Source organism: Diospyros lotus, chromosome 7 (assembly GCF_014633365.1).
Source record: "Diospyros lotus cultivar Yz01 chromosome 7, ASM1463336v1, whole genome shotgun sequence".
Classification (NCBI taxonomy): domain Eukaryota; kingdom Viridiplantae; phylum Streptophyta; class Magnoliopsida; order Ericales; family Ebenaceae; genus Diospyros; species Diospyros lotus.
Genome location: NC_068344.1, coordinates 35917199 through 35938423, shown reverse-complemented (window position 1 = coordinate 35938423; position 21225 = coordinate 35917199). Strand labels below are relative to the sequence as shown.

The following is a 21225-nucleotide window of genomic DNA, read 5'->3' as shown; positions in this document are numbered from 1 at the left end:
TGAGATATTATTCAAGCAACTAGGAATGTTGCCCGAAAACTTATTGGAAGAAAGATCAATCAAGGTTAATCTAGACAAATGACAAATCTGATATGGGATATTACTTTCAAAGTGGTTATTTTTCAAGATAAAAACGCTTAACCATGAAAGATTATCGATCCAATTTGGAATGCTGCCATTAAAACGGTTATTTGAAAGTTCTATCATTTGTATGTTGTTTATTAATTGATGGAACACCTCCGGAAATGGTCCATTTAGCCTATTATTGGATAGGTGAATTTGCCTTAGGTTTTCCACATTGAAGCAAGACGGTATTGTCCCAATGAAATTGTTGTCAGAAAGATCCAATCGTTGTAGTCCAACAAATTGACAAAACTCAACAGGAAACACACCTCCAAGATGATTATGGCTAAGATTCAACATTTGCAACCCACTACTAGTGGATAAGTAGTGTGGGATTTCTGTGAACTTATTATCATCCAAATACAACAGCTGTAAGTTTGGCAAGTTATTTTGAGGGGGTAGTATAGGGCCTGTCAAGGTGTTGCTTGATAGTTTTAGCACTTTCAATAAGCTACAACCCATCGCCAAATGTACGGGAATTTTACTGGATAATTGGTTATTTGACAAGTCTAGAAAAAATAGAGAGGTTATGTCACCTAATGAAGATGGAATCACGCCTTCAAAGTTATTTCTAGACATGTCTAGCAATTTTAACTTAGGGAAAGAACTACCAATCTTGTATGGGATGACACCATAGAAATTATTGTTGGAGATATCTAATGTTACAAGTTTTGTCATTGGAGATGAGGGCAATTGAAAAGGTTCAGAAATTGAATTCTTTGTCAAGGTAAGCATTAGTAATCCAGTATTATTCTCCAATAACCACCTTGGGAATATTTCTCCAAAATCAAATCCAGAGAGTTTAACCATTTTGAGTTGATTTTGATAGTAGAAAAATTTGGGTAGAGAAATGGGAGTGTTTCTCCCATGTTCAGAACTAGAAAGATGAATTTGAAGCAATTGGAAACTTGGGGCTGAGCCAAGAATGTCCTTTTCTTCCAAAAGTATGTTGTTGACACTTTCCAAGGCCGTAAGTTTGGAGAGGTTGTAATATGACTTGAATGAGATTGGGACTAGAAATTTGTTATTTGAAAGCTTAAGATATTCTAAGGATATGATATTGGCAAGAGGAGACAATGCAATGTTTCCAGTAAATTGATTGTCAGAAATATCTAGAAACTTAAGAGATGTCAAGTTTCCCAAGCACCAAGGCAATTGACCTACTAGTCCATTAGAGGTCAAGTCAATCTCTTGAAGAGTCTTCAATTCACACAAACCTTGGGAAAAGAAAAGTGAGTTAGACAGTTATCAAAAACAATATATAAACATCTTTCTCTATTTTTGAACGAAAATATAAAATTATATATTTATGTCAAATTACTGATTTGTTAAGTAAAAAAGAAAATTATCTTTTATTTTCTTTACCTTGATGAGAGGGGAGGGTCCCAATGAGTCCTGACGAAGTCAATGACAAAACTTGAAGTGAAGTCATGGCACCAATGTTTGAAAGAAAATCACTAGGTAGGGTAGCACCGTCCAAGTACAATTCTTCCAAGTGGCTCACGTTTTCTAAATCTGTACAATAAGAAAAACATTGAACAAATGTGCAATAAAAAAGATTTATGTTTTAGCTAAAGATCTAAAACATGAGAAAAACACTATTCAAAATTTCTACTAATTAAAATTTTTGATTATTTTTATTAATATATCAAATGCATGCTCATTTGTATTGATCCCTGTAATTGAGCCAAGCAATTGTTAAAAGGATAGTTTAACTCAAGAGATGAATTGGAAAGTATTTTTATTACAAGCTCATTAAATAATGAAATTGGGAATAGTATACATTAGGTTCTAGCATAGCACATTGGATAATGTAATTGTATTTTCATTATTTTAGCCACATGAGATACAATGATAATAATTTTATTGCTAAATTCTAATAGAAAGTGTTACATACCTTGAGTAGAAATACTCTCATTCATGTAGTTTCCAGACAAATCCAATATTTTCAACGAAGAAAATTCTTTTAAAGAAGACCATATAATGTTGGTTATGAAATTATAAGATAAATCAAGAACTTCTAGATTCGTCAATTTTGATTTCTGGTTCCGACCTATTCAATTGATGATCAATTTTGAAATTAAAATATGAAAATAATCTTGAAATCTTCAATTAAGAGGAAAGATGAAAATATAGTTTTAATCAAATAAACATATATATATTCCCTAGGTGCACGTGCATACATGGATTCTTTTATATTTTTGAATGATGGCATTAAAAGTGGTAGATTCAGAAATTTTGTACAGTGGAGGCATAATTTATAAATTTAAAATTATTATGCACAAAAATTATAATTTGTAAAGCCTCATTTCACAAAAAATATATATTTTTTCAAGATATATTAATTAAATACAACAAAATATCTCTCTTTGTACAGTACACACATATGCACAGTGATACCTAAAAAAAGGGTCTATATGCCCAGGAGAGGTTATATAGTGAAAAAATAGTTGTTTTATATACATTTTACTCAATATTTTATATTTATAACTTAGAATATTTATTCTACTATATATGTATTACAAACATTTACATTTATTTTAAAATTAAATTATATTTTATCTCAAAACTCAATGCTACGGATGAAACTTCAAAATCTCAATAATTAAGCATTAAAGAAAAATAATAAACATATTAATCATGAAACTTTTATTCTTAACTCAACCCACTTGTGAGTTATAATTAATGTCGAAAAGTCTCGTGCAAGAGAAAAAATAAAGAAACATTAAAACACAAATATACAAAGAAGCATTAGAATAAAGAAACATTAAAACACAAATATACAAAGAAGCATTAGAATAAAGAAACATTAGAGCTCATAACTCTCTTTCTCATTGAAGGAATATTTAATATTGCAAAAAATTACTTTAACTTACTTGTCAAATCAACTGAGCTTTCCAAGCTATTATCTCTAAGATTTAAAGATTTTAAAGATGAAATTCTACCAATAAATTTTAGAATTTTACAGTTATTGATACTGTTAAAATTCAAATCAAGAACTTCAAAATTGGTCAACATACAAATTTTTTTGAAACTGGTAAAAGAGATAGAATTAATAAATAGTTTTATCTAAACTTTAAGGAGTAAGAAATGAAAATGAATAATGAAAATTGCAAAAGATTATTGAATTAAAATGTTAACTACAACTCCCCCTCAAAATAGTATTGAAATTATTAGTTTCCAGTAACAGTAACCTCATACAAGTAGAAAATCAAAGACAAAATATAAGCAGCCAACTAAACAAATTAAAGCAACATCAAAAAAGTTGCTGCCATGCATTACACAATTTTAATTTTTTTAATATCTTATTTTATGTAAATCCTCTTGAGCAGTGAATTCAGTCTGTTATAAATAAACTAACTTGGTAACATTTTATATCCGTAACTCAGAATATTTATCCTATTATATATGTATTACAAACATTTATATTTATTTTAAAATTAAATTACATCTTATCTCAAAACTTAATGCTAAAGATTATTGTATGCTCTCTATATGCTTGGACTTTTTAAAAACACAAGAAAAAAATAAAAAATGTACAGGAATTGCTTGGTTATAATTTAAAAAAATTGGTTTGGCAAACACTTAATGGCATATATAAGTGAATTTACTAGTCCAGTCAAAGGATCTTGTACATCATTTTCTCCAAGACATAAAATCTTCAAAGATGAAATTCCAGCAATAAATTTTAGAATAATAGAGTTATTGAAGGCATTCCAATTCAAATCAAGAATTTTAAGATTGAATAGCATGGAATATCTTTTCCAAGAAAAAAAATTAAGTGATTATTCTTATCAAAATTTCAATAATTAAGGATAAAAGAAAGATAATAAATATATTAATCATGAAGTTTCTATTCTTAACTCAACTTGTGAGTTATAATTAACGTCGAAGAAACAAAGAACAATTAAAATATCAATATAAAAAGAAGCATTAGAGCTCATAACTCTCTTTCTCATTGAAAGAATATTTAATATTGTAAAAAATTACTTTAAACTATGATATGATCATATAATTTAACTTACTTGTCAAATCAACCGAGCTTCCCAAGCTATTTCCTCCAAGATTTAGAGACTTTAAAGATGAAATTCCACCAATAAATTCTAGAATTTTGGAGTTATTGATTCTGTTAGAACTCAAATCAAGAACTTCAAGATTGGTCAACATAGAAAGTTTTTTAAAATCTGTAAAAGAGATAGAATTAGTCAATAGTTTTGTCCAAACTTCAAGGAGTAAGAAATGAAAACAAATAATGAAAAATACAAAAGATTATTGAATATAAATATTAACTACAACTCCCCTCAAAAAAGGAAAAGAGTATCAAAGTTATTAATTTCAATAACAATAGCCTTATATAAGTAGAAAATCAAATTAATTGAAAAGTATTTTTTTTACATGCTCATTAATAATGAAATTGGGAATAGTATACATTAGGTCCGGAGCATAGCACATTGGAGAATGTAATTGCATTATCATTATTTTAGCCACATGATATACAATGATAACGATTTTATTTATTAAATTCTAGTAGACAATATTATGTACCTTGAGTAGAAATACTTTCACTCATGTAGTTCTAAGACAAATTCAATATTTTTAACGAAGAAAATCCTTTTAAAGAAGACCATGTGATGTTGGTTATCATATTATGAGATAAATCAAGAATTTCTAGATTCGTCAATTTTGATTACTGGTTCAAACTTGTTTAGTTAATTATTAATTTTGAAATTAAAGTATAAAAAATAATTAACCTTTAAATCTTCAACTAAGAGGAAAGATAAAAATATAGTTTTGACCGATGCCAATTTCAAATAAACAAATATATCTTCCCTAAGTGCACATACCTGCATGGATTCTTTTATATTTTTGAATGATGGCATTGAAAGCGACGGATTTAGAAATTTTGTATAGGCACAATTTATAAATTTAAAATTATTATGCACAAAAATTATAATTTGTAAAGTCTCATTTCCCCAAAAAATCATGATATATTAGTTAAATACAACAAAATATCTCTCTTGGCACAGTACACACACATATACACACAACAATACCTAGAAAAAGGTATATATGCCCAACAGAATGGTTATACAGTAAAAATAATAGCTATTTTATATACATTTTACTCATCACTTTATATTTATAAGTCAAAATATTTATCCCATTATATATGTATTACAAAAGATTTATATTTATTTCAAAAACTAAATTATATTTTATCTCAAAACTCAATGCTACATATGAACGTATGTTCTCTATACTCTTGTATATTTTTGCACGAGATGAACTTTCTAAAAATACTAGAAAAAGACAAAAAAATGTATAGGAATTGTTTGGTTATAATTTAAAAAAAATTGGTCACATATACACTTAATTGCATATATAAGTGAATTTACTAGTCCAGTCAAAGTATCCTTGTATGTCATTTTCTTGAAGGCATAGAATTTTCAAAGATGAAATTCTAGCAATTTATTTTAGAATCATAGAGTTATTGACGGTATTGTAACTCAAATCAAGAAATTTAAGATATACTAGTTGGATTATCTTTTCCTAATTTATAGTTGTCAGGCCCATCATTTGGCAATGGAGTCCAACTCGTTGTTGTCTCCAATTAATGTACTTGTTTAAGAACAATTCAACAACCAAAAAAATTTGTGGAAGGGTATATATGACTAAGATATTAAAATATTAGGATGGTGATTATTGAATTGTTTGTCTTATAAATTTGAAGATATTAACATATAATAACTTGTAGTTTTCCACAACAAAATCTTTATATTATTTATTTTTTAATTTTTTATTAGTCTGATTTTTTTTACTTTTGTTTGTATTGTAGGGATTTAAAATTTTTCCTAACAGTCAATAGGCCAAGAATTGTAGTATAATATTAGTACGAGGACAGTGGAGTACTTATTAAGGGTAACCACATGTTTAATATTTTTAGTAAAAATGACTTTTTTATGTTATTATTAAAGTCAATGGTTCCCTAAATTCTGTCATTGCAATTAGTTTTTGATTAATTTAATAATTAAACCAGAGCTCACAACTCTCCTTCTCATTGAAGAAATATCTAATATTGTAAAAAATTGCTTTAACTAGTAAAAACTTACTTGTGAAATTAACCCAGCTTAAGCTATAACCTCTAAGATTTAGAGATTTTAAAGATGAAATTTCACCAATAAATTCTAGAATTTCGGAATTATCAATCCAATTGAAACTCAAATCGAGAACTTCAAGATTGGTCAACGTATAAATTTTTTTAAAACCTGTAAAAGAGATAAAATTAGTAAATAATCTTATTCAGACATCAAAGAATAAGAAATAAAAAAAATAATAAAAAATACAAAAGATAATTAAATACAAATGTCAGTTACAACTCCCCTCAAGAGAGCAAAAGAGTAGGGTAGTTATTAGTTTTCAGTAACAACAGCACAAAATATATGCACACCATCGAAAGCATTCAGCTAAACAAATTAAAGCAATTACATCAAAGAATTTTTTGTAAATTCTTTGAATTTTCAATATCCTATTTTAAATTTTAAATTTTCAATATCCTATTTTATGTAAATTTTAAATTTTCATTTTTTTGTTAATTCAATCCGTTATAAGCTAATTTGTCAACTTAATGGATTGAATCAAAGCTATAAAAGATCCATTTAATAATCCACTTCAGTTTTCTATTAAAAAACACCAATATAATCAAATTTGTTTATTTCTCATATTATTTATTTTTTACAGGATATGGGTAAAAGGAGTTAACAAAGGGACTTTTGATTCCATCAGTCTAAACTTTAAGTAGAGTCTATATAAAATTTTTAGTTCACCTAAGAAGTATTAATATTCAACAACTTATGAAGAAAGGCTTAAAAAATGTGACTTTTGATCATTCAACTAAAATTTTGACATATTTTCTCCCTCAATCATTTTTTTTTTTTTTTGGTTACCTTAAGTTCTTGGCATTAGTGTCCATTAAAGCGTGAATTTCACTCTTGTTACAAAGCATGTGATGGGGAAGGAGAATAGATAGAGAAGCCAATTTTAGGGGCTTAATATATAAGGGGGTTTTTGGATTATTAACATATATGGTCTTTAATCCCTCACCTAAAATTTTAACATAAATATATTAGCTCATTCATTTATTTATTTTTTTGTCACATTAAGTCGTTAACAGAAAATTAATGATTCAATTAATACCAACAAGTAAAACTAAACCTATCTAATAAGGTTAATAAATTTCTTCATTTATTATTTCTAAATTTTTTGCTTTCATATTTTTGTTATTTTTATTATTTACAATTTTAGACTAATTAACCGAAAATAGAAGTTCTTTCAATTTATATCAATATATCCAATAGGCTTGGCATGTGATTATGAAGTGAGCTTACCACTGAAATCAACCACCCAACCCAAATCGTTAGACTCAAGATTTAGAGATGAATTTTAATTATGAGAATGGATATATGAAGGGAACATTTCACGTAATTTTGGCAACAATTCTTTTCAAATAGTGTTCCTAATTTGAGTACAATATGAGAGAAAGCTAGCTAAACAATGGACAAACTTGAATTATTATATATGACTCTATCGACCTTTTCTAAAGTATTTGCATTTTCATCTCGCTCTTTTGAACATACAAGTTCATAATGGATGACTAGTAGTACTCTTCTAGAAAAAATGATAACTTTATTTGTATGTTTAACTAACGTGCACTTAGAACAAAGAAGCATTAAAATACCAATATACAAAGAAGCATTAGAACTCATAACTCTCTTTCTCATTGAAGGAATGTTTAATATTGCAAAAAAATTACTTTAACTAGGATATGATCATATAATTTAACTTACTTGTCAAATCAATCGAGCTTCCCAATCTATTTTCTCCAAGATTTAGAGACTTTAAAGATGGAATTTCACCAATAAATTTTAGAATTTTGGAGTTATTGATCATATTATAACTCAAATCAAGAACTTCAAGGTTGGTCAACGTAGAAAGTTTTTCAAAACCAGTAAAAAGATGGAATTAGCAAATTTCTCTCAAAAAAGCAAAAGAGTATTGAAGTTATTGAATACAAATGAAAAATGAAAAATAAAAGATATTATTGAATACAAATGTTAATTTAACTCCTCTCAAAAAAGCAAAAGAGTATTGAAGTTATTAGTTTTCAATAACAACAACCTCATACAAGAAAACTAAACCTGTCTAATAAGGTTAATAAATTTCTTCATTTATTATTTCTAAATTTTTTGCTTTCATATTTTTGTTATTTTTATTATTTACAATTTTAGACTAAATAACAGAAAATAGAAGTTCCTTCAATTTATATTGATATATCCAATAGGCTTGGCATGTGATTGTAAAGTGAGCTTACCATTGAAATCAGCCACCCAACCCAAGTCGTTGGACCCAAGATTTAGAGATGAATTTTAATTATGAGAATGGATATACGAAGGGAACATTTCAAGTAATTTTGGCAGCAATTTTTTTCAAATAATATTCATAAATTTGAGTACAATATGAGAGAAAGCTAGCTAAGCAATGGGCGAACTTGAATCCTTATATATATATATATGACTCTATCAGCCTTTTCTAAAGTTTCTGCATTTTCGTCTCACTCTTTTGAACATACAGGCCCATAATGGATGACTAGTAGTACTCTTTTAGCAAAAATAATAACTTTTTTTTGTTGTCTAACTAACATGCACCTAGAACAAAGAAGCATTAAAATACCAATATACAAAGAAGCATTAGAGCTCATAACTCTCTTTCTCATTGAAAGAATATTTAATATTGCAAAAAAATTACTTTAACTAGGATATGATCATATAATTTAACTTACATGTCAATTCAACCGAGCTTCCCAAGTTATTATTTCCAAGATTTAGAGACTTTAAAGATGTAATTCCACCAATAAATTCTAGAATTTTAGAATTATTGATCCAGTTTAAACTTAAATCAAGAACTTCAAGATTAGTCAACGTAGAAAATTTCTCAAAACCTGTAAAAAAGATAGAATTAGCAAATAGTCTTGTGTAAACTTCAAAAAATAAGAATTGAAAAAATATGAAAAATAAAAGAGATTATTGAATACAAATGTTAATTATAACTCCTCTCAAAAAAGTAAAAGAATACCAAAGTTATTAATTTTAACAAGAGCAGTCTCATATAAACAGAAAATCAAAGACAAAATATAAGCCATCAGTTGAACAAATTCAAGCAACATCAAAGAAGTTGTTGCCTTGCGTTACACAATTTTGAATTTTTGATATTTTATTTTATGTAGACCCTCTTGGGCAGTAAGCATGCATCACTAGCTCCCTTTTTTAGTTAATTCAGTCTTTTATAAACTAATTTGTCAACTTAATCACGTTTATACCTAATAAGATTGGATTCAACCAAAGTTCTATACAAAACATCCATTTAATAATCCACACCTCAGCTTTTTTGACATCTTAAAGTTCTTCTGTTAACTGAAAGTTAATCGCTTAATTAATGGTGGCAAGTAAAACTAAACTTTTCTAGTACTTCAAATCAATTTATACATATCAAATTAGATCTTTACACACCATCTCTTATAACAACCATACAAATAAAAATAAAAAACCACAAATATTATCAAATCCCTAACAAATTATAGAATAATAGTATTATTGGAATTGCTCAAACTCAAATCAAGAACTTCAAAATTTATCAATTCAAAAAGTCTTTCAAAACCTATAAAAGAAGTAAAATTAATAAATGTTTTTTTTCTAAAATTCAAGATAGAAAAATTAAACAGAAAAAAATCATGAGATATGTTTATGAGAGATTGCATGTGAATCCACAAACCTTCATTCTCATCCCAATCGACTAATGTATTTCCACTTAATTCAAGAGTCTTGATCTCTTTAAAGGGAAGAAACAGAGAAGCATTGAAATACCAATTTTTTCTAGATTCCCAATCTCTTGTTCGATTAAGAGAGAGTTGAATGACTCGGCTTGAAGTGTTACTACATTCAACCCTTTCCCATTGACAACAATTGGATGATTTATTATCCACCCAAGAAGGCAAAGAGTTGCCATTGGGGTAGTTGATGGAAGCTTTGAGATGCAACAGAGCTATTCTCTCTTGCTCCCAACACCCACGACAACACATTTCATTCATCAACACTGACATTACCATCATCATCATCCATACCCAAATAGAATGAGGTGTAGTACTTATCATATTTTTCACTAAGATATATATCTCCTTACTTGCTTTTGTACTCTTTTTTTTTTTTCTTATTTTAAGAATCATGCTACCTCTATTTATATATCTCTACTCTAAAGCATTATGAAGTGGTCTTTTCCCTTGATCTAATTATAGAGAGACAAGTGGAGACAAATTGACTTGGACTTGTAAGAGAAGACTTGGAAATGGTGGTGAAGACTTGGAAATATAGCAATCTTTACAACTTAATTCATACGTTGGAATACATGCAAGTAGATAAACTCATCATGGATTCTAATATAAACTAGACAAGTGGAGACAAATTGACTTGGTCTTGTAGGAAAAGACTTGGAAATTGTGGTGAAGACTTGGGAACACTAGAAGACTTGGAAATATAGAAATATTTACAACTTAATTCATACGTTAGAGTACATGCAAGCAGATAAACTCATCATGGGTCCCAATACAAACTAATTTAGTTATTAATTAATATGTAATAGCTAATCCAATAATGTCTAGTAGACTTATGATAGTAATCTATCATTTGGGAGAGATAAGATACAAATCAAAGTATGAGTATCCAAATTCATAGGTCCAAAATAACACCATCCATTTATCAAAACTAACATGGAACATTATAGTATTTTTCATTGTTGTGACCAAATGATTGTTATTGCTATTCACATACAATTTTGCACCTGTTTAATTTGGTCTAAATTAAAGATTTGCATTTAAATGGGTGTTTGTGTTTGAACTAATCATTTGATTATACCTAAATACTAGTCATTATACCTAAATTTCTTTTCTCTTTTTCCTCTCTTAATTTGATGTAATTCATGGACCATATTGTCAATTAAGAAATGGGGCTTTGAATTAAATGGCCGAGAAGATGCATCAAGAAAATAAGAATGAAGTAGGATGGAGAAGGGGCCACTCTTGTTGGGAGTGGAGATATTTCCTTTGAGTTGATATAAAGAAAAAATTGCATCATATATACGAATAAGATACTTAAAATCTTTGACACATAAAATGGATGGATGGATGGAATTAAATGCAACTGATAAACTCTTATTAAGTTTTAATTAATATTCTGACAATACAAAAAATCTTTATCTCCGCATAATTTTAACTTAGGATGGGCCAATTTCTCACTTGTGCTCAAAAGAAAAGTCCTTAGATCAATTTTAATACTGTTGCTCATGAATCTAAGGGCCTCAACTTAAGAATATACACTAATTTATGTTGCGCAAACAGAAAGCAACCCATAGACATACACACATTTTGAATCACTGAAAAAACCTTTTATAACATTCAACAGACCTGAAATCGGAAAGACAACATACACAGCAAACAAACACAAAATAAAGTGATGGAAAGCAAAAATAACATGAGAGATTTATCGTGGTTCACCCGAAAGGGCTACGTCCACGTTGAGCTCCGGCAAAGGAGAGCTCACTACACTATCGAAGATAAAAAAAATAGGGTTTACAATACTCATCGAATACAAGCCTCACGATCACTCTTATTTACAAGAATCGGTTCTCTATCAAAATCGCCTCAAAACCATAAAAGAGAAAGATCAAAGGCTTACCCTATTCGAACTAGAGAGAAGACCGAGAAGGAGCCAGAGAGTCTAAAATTAAAAATGAGAAAGACCCCTCAAGCCCTAATCGTCTGCTCACTCTCTCTCCCTTATCTCTCAATTACACATCCCGATGCACAATAAATAAATAGGGGTCACAGGATGCATTTGAAAGGCTTGGATTGCACTAGATAAAAAGCAGCATCGACGGTCCAAATTATACAAGGACGAGACAATTTGCACTATTGAGATAAAGGACGCCTGAGCGGTTGCCATGCTGCCCTCCACTGCCACGTGGCAGTGGTTGCAACTGACCCTCCTGCCCGGGTCCTTAAGAGAAAAACGGTGTCGTTGTGTGTTTCACAGCCAACAATTTAAAATTGATTGATTTTTAAATTCATGAAATTAAGTGATACATCTAAACCATCCTTAACAAATTACTAATATACTAATAGTGATACTATGCTTGCCGGCCAAAGATTTTTATACTAATGTGCTAATAGGGGGTGTCAAATATGTCTAATTAATATTTCTAATTTCTCTTTTATATGTTCCCAATTTCACTGTTAGATATATATTAGAATTAGGCTAACTTGAACATCTATATTGATAGAATTCTTTTTTTTTTGTATTTTTTAAAGTAGCAATGGATTCCATACCAAATAAGCCTAATTTATGGGAAGAAATTAATAAGCCTAATTAAGGGGGGAGGAGAATGCTAACTAAAATGACCCAATAATTTTCTAAACTGTTAATATGAAACCATTTTCATAAAAATTGTATAAAGATATCATTATTTAATACAATTAATCGTATCAAGGATCTGGAAGTAATATATATACTGTATATACATACTGTATGGCAGGCTGTTTTGACTTGAGGGAGAGATGCATACCAGTCTAAACCAAGTTTCAAATGAGTAATGCAACGACCAAGTCTCCAGCACTATCAAAACAACTAAATCAAATGAGTAATGGACTTACAGAGATGAGAGATGGGCTTTCTAATGGGTTAGACATATGTAAGGAGAATAATGGGTTGTCTAATGGGCTTCAGATAAGGCATCAAGTAAAATGGGTTGGGTTTAGTTCTTGTTTTGAGCAATTGAGTCAAGCTCATTTTTCTAAAAAAATCAGATAAATTTACGTGAGCCATCTTCTTATCGGGCTTCCTATAAATGGGTTTGAACTTTTAAATCTATCAATCCCGGGCCTAAATCTATAATAGTTTTATACTTGCTCGATCTTACCATTATCGCCTTGAACTCGTTGGGTATCACATTCCAACCGTGCCAATGGGTGTTATCTTTCAGGAAGATTCTTCCATGGGGGCCAAGTCCAATTAGAACCCACTTCACTAGAGGTAGTTCCAATTCCCAGTCGACCCTTGGATTTCTCCAATTCACTGACCTGCAGCCGGGGAACAACTGGCCTGGCATCTCGATCCCTTTCTGCAACATTCTCCTTCTTTTTGATGCTGCTAGAAACCACGAATTTCAGACGTGAAATTGAAGGGAATGCGGGTAAGCAACGACGTTTGAGCAAAGAGTTGAAATTTGAGCTTTTAGAAGGTGGGTCCTGTGAAAGACAGTAGAAGATGAGATCAGCTCGGAATGTGAATTTGGCCATTCTATTCTTGCATTGGTTTGCGCAATTGTTGGGTTGAAGAAGAGAAACCAGAAAACTGTCAGTGATCAATTGCGGCCGTGTTTGTGTTTGGTTTCGACAGTTTTCGTGCGAGAGAAGAGATGAAGAAGCAACGAGCAGAGACGAGTGATAAAAATTGAGTCTTTTACGAGATGATGACAATAAAATTTTGAAAAAATTTGTTAGAAATAGGGTAATTTATGAAAAAAATCTAATTTTTTTTACCAATTTGTAGTTTGATTCAATTTTTTTTAATCTTGAAAATTATGTTCAAATTGACTCAATTAGGTGTAATGTAAATTCGATTTAGAGAGAGTATTCAAGTTGACTTGACATGTCATCTGTTATAAAATAATAATATATGTGGGACTTGTATATATACATAAATAAAAAAAAAAGAATGACAAAAATGAACTAGTCAGTGGCTATGGCCGATAGCATTGATGGTAAAAAGGCGTCGATGGTGGTGGAAGGTGTAGAGGCCATTGTCGATAGTGGTGGAAGGCAAAAAGGTGAAGGAGCTGTCAGTCGGGGAAGATGAATCAGTCAAACAAACGATCAACTGTTGCGATTGATGAAGAAGACAAATGATTAGAGAGACCACCAATTTGGAAGACTATTATCGAAGAAGATGATGCAAGAAGTGTCGTCGATAAGAGAAGACCGACAATTGATCGCGATAATCGAAAAAGGCATGGGAATAGTGGCAATGATCGGAAACAACAATTGATGCAATCAAGAGTAATTGTGCTGCACAACTTATGTTGAATCTTGGCCGACCTAAGATCATAGACCAAAATTTTGGTTAACTTCAATCGACTTAATGCAAAATCAAACACCTACTTACTGCCTTACTTTAGTCAATTTAAAGTTAAATATCAGTTGACTTAAGTTATTTAGCCATGATTTTCATTTCTTCTTCACATTAAGCTGATTGAAATTCTTTAATTTTATTTTAATAAAAGAATTTTTATTATCATCAAAATTATATCATTCTACCTTTGAGCTTAAATAATAAGATATGAACCCCTATTTTTCCATTTTATGCAATTAATATAATTAAGATGAGATTGACAATATAATTAAGCAAGTTGCAAAATAAAAAAGAAAAAGTAAATGTAAGCTTCAAAAAGGACCATAACTCATAGTGATATAATAGATCAATCCTCCTAATGGTTAGTTGCTTGAGAAGCTCAAGTGGTTAAGCTCGATGATTATATCAAACACCTGGCTCCATTTACTCTTCGGGTTTTAAACCATTGTAATTGGCAATTTACACCTCAATCTATCCGGTTTAGATGGTTGATGGCGGATGCCTTCACTTCTTTTCTTCGAATGAATCTACTTTACCATGTGAACGTACGGCATGTTTTAATGTAGAATACCCTTTGTTTTATGAGAGTTATCAGAAGATTGTTTTGTAGCATTTACTCTTATGTCATGTTGTGGAGAGATTATTTTTATAATTTTAATTTATAACTTTTTTCATAAGGTGATTTAAATCTAATTAAACCAATATTTATGTACTTAATGAGCTTGGAATGTAACAAACCAATTATTTAAATAATGGGGTGTAACAAACCAAAATTTATGTACTTAATTTTAATTTATGTATTTAAAAGCTTTTTTGAGATGATTAGAGTAAATATAATTTTTTTTTCATAAAATTGATTTATAATAAAAGTATTTTTATATTAACCCTAATGGGTAGTTCAACTAGGGTTGGAGAGGAAAAAAAAACTTTTACTTGATCCAAGGTTTGAACCATGTCAATAAGTAACGCTCGGGTACTCTTGAGGTTAGCTTAAAAGACAAATGGTACTCTTCAATTTTATATATCTCTTTCTCATTTCCTTTCTTTCCTCACGAAACTTCTCTCCTTCTTTGGCAACCAAGGCGGTGGTGCTGGGGCGGTGGGTTTCCTTCCTCTTCCTCCCAAATCATGATCTCAAAGCCCCTTTTTGTCCCAAATCATGATCTTTATGTGTATCGATCATTAGATCTCATAACTAGTTCATGATCTCTAATAGCACTAACTCGACTTCTTCTTGTTTTCTCTCTTTCTTTGACAGTGATGACAAAACTATGGGTTTCCTTCCTTTTTCTTCCTGATCATAGTTTCCACACACATCGATCATCAGATCAAGTAAATAATTCATTATGTCTAATAGATCTAACTCGATTTCTTCTTGCTTTCTCTTCTTCTTTGACAGCCATTGCGGTGGTGACCAGATGGTTGATTTTTTTCTTTTTTTCTCTCAGATTGTAATTCTCACATATATCGATCATCAAATTAGATAAATAGTTCATTATCTCAAGTAGTAGCAACTTGATTTTGTCTTGTTCTCCTTCTTTTTTTGGCAGCCATGGCGGTGGCGACAAGACGATGGATTTCTTTCTTTTTTCTCCACGATCATAATTTCCACAAATATTAATCATCAGATCTGGTAAATAGTTCATGATCTCTAATAGCACCAACTCAATTCCTTCTTGTTTTCTCTTCTTCTTAGGCAGCCATGGGAGTGGCGATGTGACGGTGAATTTCTTTCTTTTTTCTCCCCGATCATAATTTTCACATATATCAATAATTTGATCGAGTAAATAATTTATTATCTCTAGTAGCACCAACTTGATTTCTTCTTGATCTCTCTTTCTTCTTCTTTGGCAGCCATGGCAGTAGCGTTGGGATGGTAGGTTTCCTTCATTTTCCTGTCCGACCATAATTTCCACACATCAATCACCGGATCTTGTAAATAGTTTATTATCTCTAACAACACCAACTTAATTTCTTATTGTTTTTTCTCTTCCTTTAGCAACCATGGCTGTGGTGATGGGACTATGGGTTTCTTGCCATTTTCTTCCATCATATAATTCCCATAAATATCAATCATCCATTCAGATGAATAATTCATGATCTCAAATAGCACCACTTGATTTCTTTTTGTTTTTCAAAAATCAAATTTGTTTTCCAACATACCTCACGTATGTCGATCTACAAATTTTACTATCGTTCACAAATGAATTTTCTTCCACTAATCCATTAGGTTTTTCTAGGTTACAAAATGAATTTAAATGTAGATAATACCTAGTTCATTCAATTGGGAATTTGGTCAGCGTGTAAATAATTTGAGTCATTTGTTCATCATTTGCTACCTTTAAAATGTTCTAAATAACATAGTTACCGCTCATGTCCATCTTCGATTTAGGTAAAAGGTTCATTATTTTCGATAACACCAACTCGATTTCTTCTTATATATTTCTGGCAATCCATTTGATTGTTGGATTGCAAGACAAATTTGATTGCCAGAACTAGGAAGAAAACGAGTTGGGTTTGTCGAACATAATGAACTATTCATCTAAATCGATGATTGACATGTGTGGCAACTATGTTATTTAGAAGCTTGTAAAGGTAACAAATGAGAACAAGTGACTCAAATTATTCACACACTCACCAACTGAGTTCTCTTTCCAATTATGAATTAGGTATTTCGTATTTAAATTTATTTCTTAACCCTCAAAAACTTGATGGAACTGTGGAATAATAAGATTCATTTGTGAATCATAGTAGAATTAGTGGATCATTTTTGTGAATGTGTCTTGCCACACGTTCATCTTTTATATTCTCCGACAAGAGAGAAAGCTTACTCCAAATGGCCAGATATGGCCGCCTTCACCACAGCCCCTTCACAGCCGAAGCAACTCTACTCAATCCCTTTCTGTAAGTTCCTTTCTGCTCTCAATTCTTTCAAATTCCACTATTCATTTCATCTCCTCACTTTCCCACCATCCGATCGAACGAACGGTCCAGATCCTGACCAAGACGATATAAAAGATATAAAACATATTTAATTTTGGTATATGTTGGCATTACCTACGGCAGCTCCCGACCAAGACGATAGCATGTCGACTACTGTAATGGCAGTTCATCGACACCGCGCCCTAAACCCGTGCCATTAAGCCCAACGACAAGCAATAGGTTCGACAAGGAAAAGGAAAATGTTCACACGTATCAAGAATCATTGCCCAATTCAACGCTCCAGATCATTTCTTCTGAGAAATTCAATGCTACTTAAGGCCAAAATTGTGCATCGTCTTCTTTCAAGTGACGAGCAGCAGCATGGAAGGCAATGGAGTTCCTGGCGACAATCCGAATCACTGTTATGTGTTTTGACAGCCACATAACAGTCTTAGAATCGTGGGCCGGTTATACGGAGTTGTGTTAGTTTCTCTTTCGTCTGATGTGTGCGATCCAAGTCCCAGATCAGATGTATGCATAATCAGTCATCTAAAGTAGTGAAGTGATGGATAATTTCAAATTTTTGTGCTTGGAACAACTGGGTTGTGGGAGTCTTTTGTAGTTTCTCCATGAAAGTACAAATTTAGCGGGTTTTACTGTTTTGCAGAGAGAAAATTGTGGAATTCGCAGCAAATAACAAGTCTGTAATGGGTATTATATTCAAAGCCATGGCAAGGTCACTGAAATTGGAGGTGGATAGCTTCTCAAAGCAGTTTGGGGAAAGAGCAATCATGCAAGGAAGGTTTATCCTCTACCCACCATGTCCAACACCGGACCAGGTATTTGGGCTTAAAGCTCATTCGGACAGATCAGGGATGACCATTCTGTTGCAAGACAGGCAAGTTCAAGGCCTGCAAGTTCTGAAAGATGATAAATGGCTCACTGTCCCCATAATTCCTTATGCCCTTTTCGTCAACCTTGGTGATCAAATGCAGGTACTCTCTTGCCCTCTGTTTGGTGAAGATTTTTGTGTTTTCAAGTGCTTTTCTCTGTTCTGCAGAATTATCAATCAGAATGTGAAATTGTTATGAGCCAATCCCTTGTGGGTAGTCTAGAGGAGAGGTGTTAGTTATATGAATTGATCTATGAATCCCATATAGTTAACTATAGCTTAGTTCTTTTGGGTGAGTATTCATCATGTTATAAGTGGTATCAGAGTTCCCCAGGATTGCTACCAAGTGTGAGCCATGAAATTGTGTTTAAAACTGATTTGGGTTGCATTGAGATATAGATTTATAGCCTAACATGGATGTTGGTGGAATATAAATGAAGGAGATTGCTACTACTCAATCCCACATTAGTAATCTATTCTAAAAATCTTTGGACATTATTTTCCATGAATCCATAATTTGCCTTCAACACACACTTAGATATTAAACAAGGTATTATAAGTAATATCAGAGCTAACCTAGTCTACTAAAAGGACACCATGAATTATGAAAAGGGGAGTTTGTCATGACCAAATTCTATATGGATAGTCTAGAGGGCATGCCTTGAGTATGTTATTTGATCCTATGAATCTAATATTTACCAACAATAATATTTTTGGGTAAAAAATATGGTGGTATAATATGCCACTAACAAGAAAGGGGAAATGCATTTCAATAACCCATGTTTAGGGATCATTAAGATCTCTTTCAATTTGAACAAAACAAGATGTTGCATTTGGTGGTTAAGAATGTATTTTTACTATTAAAATTGTTTGTTGAATGTATGCAGATAATGAGTAATGGAATATTCAAGAGCCCAATGCACAGGGTGGTGATAAACCCTGAAAGGGGGAAGATAACAGTTGCTATTTTCAATGAGCCAGAGCCAGAAAATGAGATTGGACCTGTTGAAAGTTTGGTGGATGAGAAAAGACCAAGATTATACAAATCAGTCAAGAATTATGCTAATTTTAATTATGAATGCTTCCAAAAAGGCCTGGTAGCTCTTGAAGCGGCCAAAATTTAATCACTGAAATACTGTAAGTTATGGTTACTTGGGTGCATGTCAAAAATAAAAAATGCAATTATACGATGTTATCTATTCTCAAGTATAAGAGCTACGCTTATATATGTTAAAAAAAAGATTAATTGAGTTTTGAATTAGCCAAATAGACTATTGTAGAATGTTACTAATGATCATAAATGATTCATTTTTCTGTTATCCTAATTTTCTTGAAGTTGTTCTGATGACTCTGTTGTTGGGTCTTCTATGGCCCGTTAATGCATCTTTTATGCTCACTTAAAGCTACATAAAGAAATTTTAATTTGCACACATAGTTTAGATGTATTGAATCAACAAGTTCACTACAAGTTTATTTTTACTAGTTTTAATTTTAAATTTTAATTTTACTACAAGTTTATTTTTACGAGGTAAAATTAATAAATTTTATTTTTAATTTTTTATATTGTTAATTTTTTTATTATATCAAATTAAAATTTTTATGATAAAATAATTTAACTAATTATAATTTTAATACTAACTATAAGGATTATATAAATAATTAACTGATAGTTTCTTAATCTTATTTAATTATAAACTAAAAAAATAATTCTTTAACAAGTTATACTTGTGAACAAGATTTTTAGATAGAAACATTATTAGATCAATAATCATAAATTTTAATATTTAGTAGTCAAAACTCAAAATAAAGAAAATAATGTTCGACGTCTTATTGAGTTAAAAGATAAATTTAAAAGACTTTTTACATATATGCTTAGCAAAACTGATCCAATATCTATACATATAGGTATTTCGAATAATCTCTCTCTCTCTCTCTCTATAAAATTTTTCTTGTTTTTCACTGAAAACATGCTACTATGCATTCTCCAACAGCCTGCAAGTTCAAACCTATGCAAAAGCAATTTTCGATTTTTCATCTTCATCTCCTTCACAGAAAGCCTTTGCAAATTCATCTCATCTTCGTTGTGTTTATCTCTTTTCATTGTTGGCCTCTCCTTTTCTCAATATCATCAATAAGTTTTGTTTTCTCTTGTCTTGTCTTCTTGATTTATCTTTTTCTTGGTGTATTCGATTAGGCATCTTTATGTAGGAGTTGTATTTTTTTATCTGTCTTTTCTCCTTTTCAATTGGGGGGTTTTTATGTGGGAATTATATTTTATTGTTAGATGAATTTTGTATGTACAAAAATAAAGATTTTAGAGACAAACAATGGAAAGAAAATAAGACCCAACCTAACTTTGTCGATCTGTGGATTGTTTGGTAGCCTCCCGTCATTATTGCTGATTTTGTATGAGAAGGCTATTAGATTGTGTGCAGATGATCACACAGTTTTATTTGGTTGCAAGGGTTATTTTAATGCTAAGTTCCAGAGGAATTATTACATCCTCCAGTTTTTCAAGTTCTTTTTTCCCTTTTCTGGTTATTGGTAGATGGAAATATGATGTAAAACAAATAATTATGATTTGTTACATCCCTTAGATTTTTTTTTTTTTTTGGATGTTTAGTTTATATTATCTTTCTACATCCCTTTTCTGGTTCTTTTTGGTGCTTACTTAAGGCAACATAAAGAATGTTTTAATTTACTTAAGCCTCCACGCTAATGCAAGACGATATACCCATTTATTTCCAACAAGATTGGATTTAGTTGGCAGAGGGACAAGGGACCATGTTTGATTGATACGCAAGGCATGAATTTCATCACGCATGGCATGCTGCCATTCCTCATAAGGACATGCTTGTTGATATGTTGTTGGTTTGGTTTCAAGATAATTAAGAGAACAAGTAGGTAAAGGATATTTTGATGCAGTGTTGATTTCGTGGCGTTTTAAGAGTAGAGGAGCTTAGAATCATAGGATGTGTACGTTGTGAAGAGTTTTTACTATATTTAGGTGGTTGGAAAGTGGTTAAATCCGCAACTACATTAAGATTTGGTTGATTA

At 30.9% G+C, this 21225-nt stretch overlaps 2 protein-coding genes across 3 annotated transcripts in view; one reads left to right on the top strand and one right to left on the bottom strand.

Annotated features, from left to right (window-relative positions):
* The window catches only part of LOC127805901 (receptor-like protein 56), an 81978-nt gene extending 80262 nt beyond the window's left edge, over positions 1-1716 (bottom strand). Inside the window, exon 1 of the mRNA XM_052342745.1 lies at positions 1489-1716. Within this exon, the coding sequence (XP_052198705.1) occupies positions 1489-1555 (67 nt within the window). The 5' untranslated portion in view covers positions 1556-1716. The remainder of the gene's footprint in view (positions 1-1488) is intronic.
* Positions 1-19473, top strand: part of LOC127805906 (protein SRG1-like) — a 104813-nt gene extending 85340 nt beyond the window's left edge. The window contains exons 4-5 of one of the 2 annotated variants that reach the window (XM_052342751.1): positions 17944-18271; positions 19056-19473. In XM_052342751.1, coding sequence (XP_052198711.1) covers positions 17944-18271; positions 19056-19292 — 565 coding nt within the window. In that variant the 3' untranslated portion in view covers positions 19293-19473. Of the gene's footprint in view, positions 1-17943; positions 18383-19055 lie in introns of those variants that run through there. The other variant, XM_052342752.1, reaches the window with a different exon arrangement.
* The last annotated feature ends 1752 nt before the right edge of the window (positions 19474-21225 follow it).